Source organism: Mauremys mutica, chromosome 11 (assembly GCF_020497125.1).
Source record: "Mauremys mutica isolate MM-2020 ecotype Southern chromosome 11, ASM2049712v1, whole genome shotgun sequence".
Classification (NCBI taxonomy): domain Eukaryota; kingdom Metazoa; phylum Chordata; order Testudines; family Geoemydidae; genus Mauremys; species Mauremys mutica.
Genome location: NC_059082.1, coordinates 17,434,182 through 17,446,345, shown reverse-complemented (window position 1 = coordinate 17,446,345; position 12,164 = coordinate 17,434,182). Strand labels below are relative to the sequence as shown.

Below are 12,164 nucleotides of genomic sequence, written 5' to 3'. Positions count from 1 at the left end.
GTCCCCGCTGCCCATTTGAATTCTGGGATTTCCCCACAATGCATGCTGGGGGGAAAAATGTGTCGAGGGTGGTCTTGGGTAACTGTCATCATTCAACGTGCTTTCGGACGTCTCAAGGGGAGATGGAGGAGCTTACTGACTCACTCGGATCTCAACGAAACCAATATCCCCATTGTTATTGCAGCTTGCTGTGTGCTCCACAATCTCTGTGAGAGCAAGGGGGAGACCTTTATGGCGGGATGGGAGGTTGAGGCAAATCGCCTGGCTGCTGATTACGCTCAGCCAGACAGCCGTGCAATTAGAAGAGCCCAGCGGGAAGCGCTGTGCATCCGGGAGGCTTTGAAAGCTAGGTTCTTCAGGGAGCAGGGTAACCTGTGACTGTTCAGTTTCTTTACAGAGAAGCTGAACCTGCCCCTGCTTCAGTTACTGTTGACTTTCTTCTGCGGTTACATACCCCGTTCACCACGTTTCCCCCCTTCCAACACACGTTTAAAAATAAAGTTAATGGAACATTGTTAATTAACAACGTTTTCTTTATTAATGAATTTGCGTTAAAGGGTTGAAACAGGGACGCAGACTGTGGTGGGTAGGGTGTGCAGTGATATTAACACCGCTTCTACACTTGAGGAATGATAGGCTCCTGCTCCCAGAGCGGTCTGCAGTGCCGGACTGGTTGTTTCAATGGAGCCTGCCATCCCTCCTTTTCGGGACTCTGTGTGCGGGGGCTACGTGACCTTGTGGCGGGGGAGGACGGTTACAGATTCCCCTGCTGCATGGCTCTGTGGTTCGGGACAAGGACCGCTGCATAAGTTCTGTAACCGCCCTCCCATGCCACAAAGTCACGTACCCCCCACCCACACAGAACGTGGAAAATACCTCCCAGACCGACCAGGGTGCCTACTGACTGCACTGTGTGTGTGACCTGCTGTTGATCCTGCCCCTGTGTCTGTACCCTGGTAAAGGTGACTGTCCTATGCAATTAACAACCCCCTTCCCCCCCACCCTTCACAGACAGTCTTCTGTAGAAAAACTTGACGGAAATAGTAATTAACAGCAAACTACTTTTAATAATCAACTACACAGTTAGGGGATGAAACTGGGATTGGGGCTTCGGTGAGCCAGGAAGGGAAGGACTTCTCAACATTTAGGGAATGAGAGCCTTCTTGTATTTGTGCACTCTGCAGGGGTGCAGTGACAGTTTTCATGGCCCCTGTCGCCCCTCCTTCTTGTTACTTTGGGTGAGGGGGGTTTGGGACTTTGTGGCGGGGGAGGGCGGTTGCAGATACAGTGCAGGGGGGCTCTGTCCTCCTGCCTGCGGTCCTGCAGAACATCCACAAGGCGCCGGAGCGTGTCAAATTTTCCCTGGGCATTTCCTGTGTGGCTGGTCAGAACATCCAAGCTCGGACTGCTGTCCAGAGCGTCAACAGAGTGGTGCACTGTGGGATAGCTCCTGGAGCTACTAAGGTCGATTTCTGTCCACACACAGCCTAATTCGACATAGCCATGTTGAATTTAGCGCTACTCCCCTTGGGGTGGAGTACAGAATTCGAACTAAAGAGCCCTCTAGGTCGAACTAATTAGCTTCCTGGTGTGGACGGGTGCACGGTTAAGTCGAATTAACGCTGCTAAATTCGACATAAACTCCTAGTGTAGACCAGGCCTTAGTATAGAGGCCAAAGAATGACTGACCATTGAGTTTTGAGGGCTTGATCCTTCTAAAGGTGTTGAGCATTCTGCCCTTGATTCATCAAAGCACTTATGCACATGCTTAACTCTAAGTGTGTGAGCAGCATCACAGAAATCAAGCCCTAAAGCTGCTGCTCAGTAAAATAAATAAATGAAAAAACAAAGTCTGAGCTGAGTTAAAGGATGCAAAGAAAACTAGTAAAGTAACCTACAAAAAGCCAATGCTGGAACAAAGCCAAAGGAGGCTCCATGTGGCTCCCATGCTGGGTTTAATCCTGGGAAATGGGAAACACTGGTCAATGAGCACCCGCTCCCGCAGCTGGCCAGTGGGTCCCAGAGACTCCCAGGAGGAGAAGCTACCTATTGTCCCTTGGTGAGCGTCTCCCTCACTTGCTACTGTGACTGTCCCTCTTTCACCACCAGCCTCAACAGGTTCCCCAAACAGCTGATGCAGGTGTGTGGTACTTCCTCTCTAGCTATTGGATGTGTAAAAGCTTTGTGTGTGTTTCCCATCTTTCATCAAGAGTTTGGTGAAGCATTTATTTCCAAATGTTTTCCAGTGGCTCTTGGTTACATTTGTGGTTATTACTTAGAATTCATTTCTTTACTAGTGAGCAGTTTTTCCATATAGAACTTATCATTTAAATGGAAAGTGTGAACATCCTCACAGACAATGAAATAAACTTTTTAATCTGATATTTCAAACAGTATTTTATTAGTGAGATTAAAATATTTTAGGGCTATTGGTCTGAATCATGATGATAAAAAGGACTTTTATTGCTGTGAGAAGTGTAAACAGCGAGAATGAAACATATTTTGCCTCCGTGTATCATACGTTTCTTCTAAGACAATGGCATCATGGTTTAAAAGAACCATGTTTAAAAGAACTTTGAATGACATTAGGTTTAAATTTTGCAGCTGAGAACATTAATGTAACCCCTGAGTGAAACTTTGAAAGGTTCCATGAATGTATAAAATAAGCTATTCTTCCTCCCATACTAATTGTTTACAAAACAGAAACTTCTATCAACATAAATGATATTGCTTTTAAAAAATGTTGCAAGTGCTATTTAAAGCAGCGGTCATGATTAGTTCATAGCAGAACTATTGTTCTCTGACTTTGTTTTAGCCTGTTTTAATTATTAGTACTTATAGAAGGGAGCTGATTGTTGCCTCAGCTTCAATTAATCCAGTGGAGCCAATGTTCTCCAGCTACATTGCTATTTTTAGCCAGGGCCGCCCAGAGAATTCCGGGGGCCCGGGGTCTTCGGCGGCGGGGGGCCCCCGCTCAGGGGCGGCTCTAGACCCCAGCGCGCCAAGCAGGCGCGTGGGGCGGCCCTTTCCCTGGGGGGCGGCATTTGGCTCCGGTTGAGCTCCCGCAGGCATGCCTGCGGCAGGTCGACCGGAGCCCGGGACGAGCGGACCTGCCGCAGGCATGACTGCGGCGGGTGCCATGGTCCCGCGGCTCCGGTTGACCTGCCGCAGTCATGCCTGCGGGAGGTCCAGCCGAGCCGCGGGACGAGCGCCCCTTCCGCAGTCATGCCTGCGGCAGGTCCGCTCGTCCCGGGCTCCGGTGGACCTGCCGCAGGCATGCCTGCGGGAGCTCAACCGGAGCCGCGGGAAGAGGGGAAACACTCCAGGGGCCCCGGAAAACACTCGTGGGGGCCCCTGCGGGACGCGGGGCCTGGGGCAAATTGCCCCTCTTGCCCCCCCCTCTGGGCGGCCCTGTTTTTAGCACACTAGCTCCAGTAGAGCTAGCCTGTGTCTGTCTACTCATGCTGACAAGTGCACTTTGGGTAGAAAGCTTAAGAGAGGCTCCTTTTTTCCTCTTACCCTCTCCCCAACCAATCCCTCTGCAAATCTGGGAGGAGTCAGACACATTCATTTCACACTCCAAATTCATTTCACCTATAATCTTAAAAATGACAAAAGTGAAAAAAGTTGAGTGCTGGGCAGAAACAACAATTTTTCTCACTCTGTGGTCAAATCTTTACAGTAGAGACACATGGAAATGTACTACTGGACAATCTGCCTGACCCCCTCCTGTGACTGAAGTGTGTTGATGTTGTAAAAGTCATTTAATGACAGAGCCAAATGCTACTCTGTTATTCTCGTGCAACTCCATTAACTTCAGTGAGAGCGTGTTGGCATACTCATGGGCAGAATTTTAGGAAGACTTATTTAAAATACCAGACACTGTGCTGGTTGTTAGAGGCTCTCTTGTTGGTTTGTTTTGGGGTAGATTCTCTCTCTCACACACAGTTTTATTGCCACCCATGTCAGAGTATCTGAGCACCTTCTATGTAACATCAATAGCAGTAGCCATGTTTCTAGTGGACTTCATAGAGTCTGACATTTCTCCCTTTTAGGGGTACATTTTTGTGTGGAGAGGGGAGAGGAAAAGAATTGTGAGAGGTTTGGGAATAAAAGGGGTTTTGAATTGTGATAACCACTTATGGTGGAAAGACTTTCTCAGAGAAGGCGGCTTTGCAGCATTTCATAAAGATGATCAGACTTTGGATTTCCCTGATCTCCTCTGGAAGATAGTTCCACAGCTGGGTCTCCTTGACAGAGAATGTTATGTCCCAGCTTTCACGTGTTTCATCTGGTCTCTGTGATCTGCATTGTCCCAGAATAGCACAGCTCTCGCGGTGATTCATAGATTTAAATTTGGTCTTTCATGTAGCAGGTAGCAGATTCCAAACAAAGAAGTGCTCCACAAAATTGGTTTTGTCAGTATTTAGGCATGCTGGAAAGAGTCCACTTTTTTGTGTATTTTGTGAAGAGTTTTAGATGTATGACATATTATTAAGCAATCAGGAGGGGGCTCCATTATGCTAGTCTCTTTACTAACACATAAGAAACACTAGTCCCTGTCCCTGGGCGCTTACAGTTCTCATAGTCTCACTTTTTAATGCCTGCATTTTGTGAATAATGCAACAGGCAACAGCATTGTCACATTGTACCTAATAGATTTATGAAACAAAGTGTTTTGTTTTGTTTTAGAATAAATTATGGGTTTTCTAATAGTTGTTTAAAAAGCTTTAGAATCAAAAGTAAGACAGAGGGTCCTCTGAAAACAATCCTCCTGCAGAAGAAACAGGAAAACCAGAAGCTAATATTTTTACAAGTGGCTAATGATAGATAACTGAGTTCATGAACTTTGGGAGAGTGAGCTTAACTAGAAGAAACTGAATGATGTATCTTTTCCCCCTTATGTGAATTTCTACTTTAGATGATGCTACTTGCATTAGTTGAGCTATTATGTATTTAGCCATACATACAAATACTTGTTTTTTCTTGGCTAGTATTAAAAGAAGTAGCATGCAGTTTATAATTGGAAAAGAATAGCTGCTTTTATTCCAGGATCTCATTTTCTCCTATGTGAGAATAATCTATGCATGAATTTAACATGTAGAATTTCCTGCACATTCTTATGCTGGGCATGGAATAGCTATCACCTATGGATTTCCCCCCATTTAGCCAACATATTCTCCTGATATCTATGCAGAAGATGAGAGATCCACACAGGGCTTCCTCGGGAATGTCCCAAGCCACTGCAGAGCTGCTGAGCAGTACTGGCTCCTGTGCTGCTGAGCCCTATGGGCTGCAGCCTGTCTCTGAAAGCATAGGGGTCCATTTTTCCAGGGGATCCCTCAACCACAGCTAGCCCCACAAATTCTCCTCTGGAAAGAGAGGTTCTACACTGTGAGGGAAAACAGCACAAGATAATACGGCCCTGGGTCCTCAGCATAGTTGATAACCCTGAAGGCACCAAAACAGGTTAACTCAGCCTTAGCCTGTATAAACTTGGTCTGCTTTCCTCAGAGGTTTGTCAAGGAGAGAATCTGTAGGAGCCCAGCTGGGTTTCCTATCCCATCTGACTCTGTGAAGTTGAAATTCTCCATTCCCCACCCCAAAATGCTTCCATGAGTCAGGGCTGAGGAGCATGCTCTGGAGGTATAGCTTCTCGCTTCTGCAGGCGCACAGGGCTCAGAGTTCTTCTGAGTTCTGGGTGAGTGTTTGGTGAACTCTTTTCCTACCATTCCCTGTGGGCCAGGCTGTGGACTCCTTTCTTAGCTAGCAGTTACTTACTGCATTCAAATCAGTGGAAGCACTTGGGCAGGTAGTTGTTCCCCAATAGGAATAAGGGGTTCCCAATCCAGGTCTGTCTGGGTAGTAACTTTATATACAGTTCTCTAGATGTGAGTGGGTAAATGCAGGGTTAGTCTACATTTTTTTTTTCAGAGAACCATTTGCTGAAGCCCCCTGGAAGGTTATTTGTAGATATTTCCAGATGCCTAGATAGTAGCCTGCACAAAAGAAAAAAAAATCCTCAGTGTCTTACCTATGTATTTTCAAAATAACTTTATAATGTTACATGTCAGTTGTTTGATTTTACTCTGTATGGGACGCTTAAGATGACAGGCAGTGGCTTAGGCTGAGTGAGAATATGTTGCAGCAAAGGTTATCTATTGTGCTGTGGAACAGTTCTTCATCTCACTGGGTGACACATTTCCTTGGAAAATCTGAGTAGCTGGTTCTAAGATCAGCAGAGACCTCTCCCTGAAATACAAACTGTCTCTACACAGCTGTATCTTACAAATTGTTAAACACATTGAATTCCTCCCTGGTGTAGCTCTGTAGACTTTAATTACATTTGCTGGCATTACACCAAGGATGAATTTGACCCACTGTATTTTCAGATTGTCAGTTCCTAGCCAGAATTCTCAGTTTGACCTTTTTTGTAAATTTTGTTTAATTACTTTATTAAGAAAAGCTTAGAGATTGGAAATGTTAACATACTGATTTGGCTTAGCTCCTGAGATGGATTAACCTTCAAGTGTCTCGCTCCCTTCTCTGATACTCAGGTGTCTTTTTTCATGTTCTTATAGGGCCAAATTCTGAGAGGTGCTAAACACCTGCAGTTCCCATTGACTAGATCTGGAGTTGCAAGTGCTCAGCAATTTCCCTTAATGAATTTCTCTGTTGTAGCCATGTACTCAGTTTCTGAAAAATAAAAAAGTCACTGCTGCCCATAAATAGTTTTTTGTCTTTTTCTTAGCAGAAGTGAACCTCAAAATGTACCAGTATCTCTGAAGCCTTGGCACACACAGTGTTTTCATTAAATTATAGGAAAAATACTCAAATAAAAATAATAGAAGGGAAAAGACATGAGAGAGAATCTAAAATAAGAGTTAAAGTACTATAAAATATTTGTTGCTCTCTCTGGTTATTTCTGATCTGTTCCTGATTGTAATTGCTTAGAAAATGGGACATTTTAATTTCTGATTCTCTTGAGAGCCATCAAAAAGTAATTATATTTGACTTCATGGTAGATTTCCAACCCATGACCATGCTGGAATTATTTTTTGGAGGAGTTTCATTTACTGAAATGTCTGTCAAAGCATGTATAGGATCCTTCACTGTTCTATCCATTAGAAGAGTAGAAGACAATCTTTAGAAAGCATTTGGTGGGCACTAGTTAGATTAATATGGATTTTACACAGTTTTACACCTGTAGTTGTTCAAGGAAATGACTGCTTCTTCTAAAGTGACAACTGTATGCCTCCTTTTTTGGTTACAACAAGCTACTTTTGTGTCTAAAACAAGATTAGAAAATGACAGCGGCTGCTTCAGGAATGCATCTCTTACATGAAAAGGAGTGTCCAATAGCCATTTTCCTTACTTTTATTTATGATCTAGGTCAGTGTTTCCCAAACTTGGGACGCCGCTTGTGTAGGGAAAGCCCTTGGTGGACCGGGCTGGTTTGTTTACCTGCCGCGTCTGCAGGTTCAGCTGATGGCGGCTCCCACTGGTTGCGGTTCGCTGCTCCAGGCCAATGGGAGCTGCTGCAAGCGGAATGGGCTGAGGGATGTACTGGCCTCCACTTCCAGCAGCTCCCATTGGCCTGGAGTAGCGAACCGTGGCCAGTGGGAGCTGCGATCGGCTGGACCTGTGGATGGCGCCGGTAAACAAACCGTCCCATCTCGCCAGGGGCTTTCCCTGCACAAGCGGCGTCCCAAGTTTGGGAAACACTGATTTAGGTAATTCTCTAGTGTTAACAGTCCGAGAGCATCACTGCCACAGAAATTATGTTGAAATTTACGGCTAGCCTATTAGTCAACTCCTAGCTTGGTTTTACAAGTTTGGCTTCTGCAAGAAATTCCTCTGAGATAGTTTTGGGTCACATGATCCGGGTAAGTATGAGCAAAATAGTAACACTTTAAATAATTTGAGTATAATAAGTACAGTAATGAAAAGTTTTATTGTATGATACAGTACAGAATTTATTACACCAAATGACTACACTTTCCTGCCTTGTGCCTAGTTAGCCATCAAAATTCCACAATCTGCAAAATTGCCAGTATTTTAGACTAACCTTTTAAAATCTAATTTAATATAACCCTGTATTTTAAGGCAAGTTTAGCATAATTTCAGTTTTCCTTGCTCCTGTACAGTCTCTGAGAGTAATTTAACGCCCTTGGATCTTATTTCAGTAATGAGATTAGGAATTAAGGGCCTGCTCCTGCTCCTTTTGAAGTAAATGGCAAAACTCAAACCATTTCAATGGGAGCAGGATCCAGACCCTATCTATATCCATATTGAAGAAAACTTAAACCAAAATGCTTGGATCTGGTAATATTTTAAAGCGCCTTAACAAGTTACCTTTAATCCCTCTTGAACGTAGGTATGTATTTTGTAAAGTCTCCTTTTTATTATCCATCGCATTTTTTTTGCCATTTTTGTATGACTTGTGGGGAATTGTGTGAATCAGTAATGCCATAGGCAGTCTCTGATTTAAAAAAACCTCCTGACACAGTTCTGTCTATGTACTTCATTCCTAACCTAGACACCACTGCTTTCCAGGTCATTCTAAAACAGAATCTGAAAATGGCTATGATTCATAGGGTTTATTTTAACTAGGTAAATTAAGGAGTAGGTTAATTTCTCCACACTCATTTCCTTTTGGGATTTATTCAGGATTTTAAGCCAAGGCTCCAGATTGGGAAGGGTTAGTGTAATTACTGTGCCATATAAACTACATCTCTTCTTGAAGGGTATAGGCTCTCATCACCAAGAGGCCTTTTAAAATATTATTTTAAAGAGTTAATTTTTATCGTATAAAACATATCTGCTAACCCCCAAAGTAAACTTAGAATTTAACGTCTATGTCAAAGTAAGTCTTGAAGCTTTTTTTGCATGTCCATCAAGTCCCCAAAAGGGCAGATTCTATTATCTCATTAAGACTTAGAATGGCTCAAAATGCTATTTAAATGATGTCAATTCTTTTTAAAGAAATCTAACAAATTAATTATATCCCTTAAGCAAATATTTTTATTTTACTTTTAATAGCTGCATATAGTCAGCCTGTGACCTGGGCAGTTCAATAACTAATAACCAGTGCTGCCTAGATGTAGTGAGCCAAATTCTTCCCTGTTCTAACTCCACTGCTTTCACTGGACCAGTGATGAATTTGGCCCATTGTACCTTATCCAGATTTCTCAGTTGACTCTTGCAAATGCCTTCTTCCTAGATATTTTGTAAGACTCTATCTTGGGCTTCTAGTAGCACCTTCACAAGGCATTATGGGAGACACTTTACAGAATCCATACAGTGTCAGATATTATAAAGCCAGTTCCTCAACTACACTGACCCATACTCCCTTTGCTGCTGATACTCTTAATTATTCAATTGGTTGATAAACCAACTCGTGAGTGCTCAGGAGAGAATTATATAAATTCAGTTACTCATCATTAAACAATTGCCTTTTCTTTTCCCTTAAACATTCATTGTCCAGCAATTTGCCCTTTCCTATGACTACTTCTTTTACTCTGTCATAACTGGACTGAAAAGACGCTTTTGACAGGACCCTTCTAGCCTGGTTAAAGGCCTACTTTCACCAGTAAACTTAGGTCACTAAAGAAAGGAAACAGGCACTCCATCAAATGTACAAATATGAGACAAAAATGTGGTTTACAAACATTAATTGTCCTATGCATATTTCTTGAAAAAACACACACTTCTATGTTGCAAAATAATTACTTTATCCTTTAAAACAGTGTTTCCCAAACTTGGGACGCCGCTTGTGTAGGGAAAGCCCCTGTTGGGCCAGGCTGGTTTGTTTACCTGCCCCGTCCGCAGGTTCGGCCGATCGTGGCTCCCACTGGCCGCGGTTCGCTGCTCCAGGCCAATGGGAGCTGCTGGAAGCAGCGCAGGCCAAGGGACATACTGGGCCCTGCCAGGGGCTTTCCCTGCACAAGCGGCATCCCAAGTTTGGGAAACAGTGCTTTAAAATGTTGGGAGTGGAGGACAGAAGCTGGCACTTTGGACAGAGAAAAATGAGAGGTGATTAATCCAAAGTCATTTTAAAGAAGATAGTAGGGAGAAATGACTGAGATCCCTTAATTCTTCCAGTCTGATCTCTTGGGGCTTGTCTACACACAAGAGTTGTACTGCTTTAACGGTAATGTTATATCTAAGTCAGTACAACTTCCCCATGTGTGGACATAGTTATAAAGGTATAAATGTTCTTATACTGGATATAGCTATTCCTGTATGGGAAGAGGAATAAACTTTATTGATATAAGGCACCTTAAACTAGTATAACTGCATCAATGCTAAAGGTTGTTCTGGTATAACTATTTCATTACAAATCACTCCCATAACCAACATAGTTATACAGTACTAAATCTGTGCGTAGACCATTCCTTACTCTGAAACATCTCTTCAATAAGAGTGTAACCAACCCCTCATTCCAATGCACACATTCAATATTGCCTTTCAGCACTGGGCACATACCATGTTATGGAGTGCCCAGAGGTTTTCCTTCCTTAATATCTTCTTCATCCAGTTTCGGACAACATAGGGCAGTCGATATGTGGGAGGTTATCCCATACTAAGTGTTTTCTATCTTTTGGAAATTCTAGTCTACTCTGTTTCTAAGGAATGCAAAATAGCAATGGAAAGGTTTTCATCATCACCTATTCCAAGAATATGACATTCCTACTTGCCCAACTCTTTGTTAACATAGTAAATATTCAGAATGACGTTATGGCTTCCAGATGCTTAGAAGGATAAAGATATTGAGGTGGTTGTCCATTGATAGTGGGAACTTCAAGAAATAAATGCGTGCATCAACACCTGCAGTTTATCATACTGAATCTATTGCTTGATACATAATATTGAGGCAATTGATTTGGGTTAAATGGTATTAACAGTACTTCTCTTTATATACCATGTAAAAGAATGGTGTGATCAGGCAGATAGTTATTGTGTCCAAAGAATACTGAGCAAACTACTTCATGAATGTATAGATCATCCTACAATACAAAAGCTGAAGTGTCCTCTACTCATGCAGTTTTCCTATGCACAAACCCTGCTACTTCTTGCAAGTCATGATTTGTTCAAATTGCTTTCTGACTTATATACTCTGTTTAACCTAATGAAATTATATGTTTTCTTTGTTAGTTATTGAGTCAAAGACACTGCAGGGAGACCAGGGAGAACACAGCTTTAATGCCCCTGGAATATTTGTCATAGAAAACACAACTGTTGAATTTCAGAAGAGTTCGGATAGAGAAACTATAAAGATTCAAGGACCTCTGGGAGCAGATTTCATTATCAAGGTAGGATATGTGTTTAGGCATGCTGAAAGCTGGGTCTGCCAATATATTTGAAGTACATTGGAATGTAAAGTAAAGGAGAGTGAACATGTTATACTTAACTGTGCCATAGTTACAAGGCAATTTGTATATTCTCTTGTTCTTTATGTGTATGTTCTAATGGACCACTGCATATAGCACTGAACTATGGCCTTGATACATCAGTCAGATCCACATGGGCACACTCCTGTACTCATTTCCATTGACTTCAGTGGAAGTCTGCATAAATGCAGCAGTCTCTGAGCACAAACCTGATTTGATTACAGAGTCAGAACCTTATCAGCTTTGAATAAGCCACTGAGAATTGTGAAGGATTTTACAGTTTTCACACAAGGAAAGATGCAACCAATTTCTTCCAGTCATTATAGGAACCTTGTCCATTTCTAAGGATCTCCACCATTATTTACAATGGCATAAGCTGCCGTAAACACTTTTTCTGACATTCTCTTTGGTGGTGAATTTAGTGCTCTATCTTAAAAGTAGATATATGTGTATTAAAAGGGGGAATTGAAAGGCAAGAGATCAGAAAGGCAAGATTGAGATGAACTGGAAGAGGCAGGCTAGTTGGCTCTAATCTTTTTAGCTTTCTAGGACCTGCTTACCTCACAAGTGAAGGGAAGGGAAGAGAAGGGAGGTATCAGGGAGCACACATCTTAGTTTTTGTTTTAAATTTAAAAGTTTGAATAAACTTAAATTATCAAAGTGAAATTCACTTGAAACTGGTGAAATTCACATGATTTCATTTCAAAGCCATGTTACAGCCCTGGAAAGGTTTGTTACCTTTAACAAAACCTCCAGTGATCCTGATATGAG

The 12,164-nt window shown here is 42.6% G+C and overlaps 1 protein-coding gene across 7 annotated transcripts in view; it reads left to right on the top strand.

Annotated features, from left to right (window-relative positions):
• Window positions 1–12,164, top strand: part of ADAMTSL3 (ADAMTS like 3) — a 287,105-nt gene that overhangs the window by 185,056 nt on the left and 89,885 nt on the right. For all 7 annotated transcript variants that reach the window (XM_044981169.1, XM_044981163.1, XM_044981164.1 and 4 more), the window contains one exon: window positions 11,158–11,315. In XM_044981169.1, coding sequence (XP_044837104.1) covers window positions 11,158–11,315 — 158 coding nt within the window. The remainder of the gene's footprint in view (window positions 1–11,157; window positions 11,316–12,164) is intronic.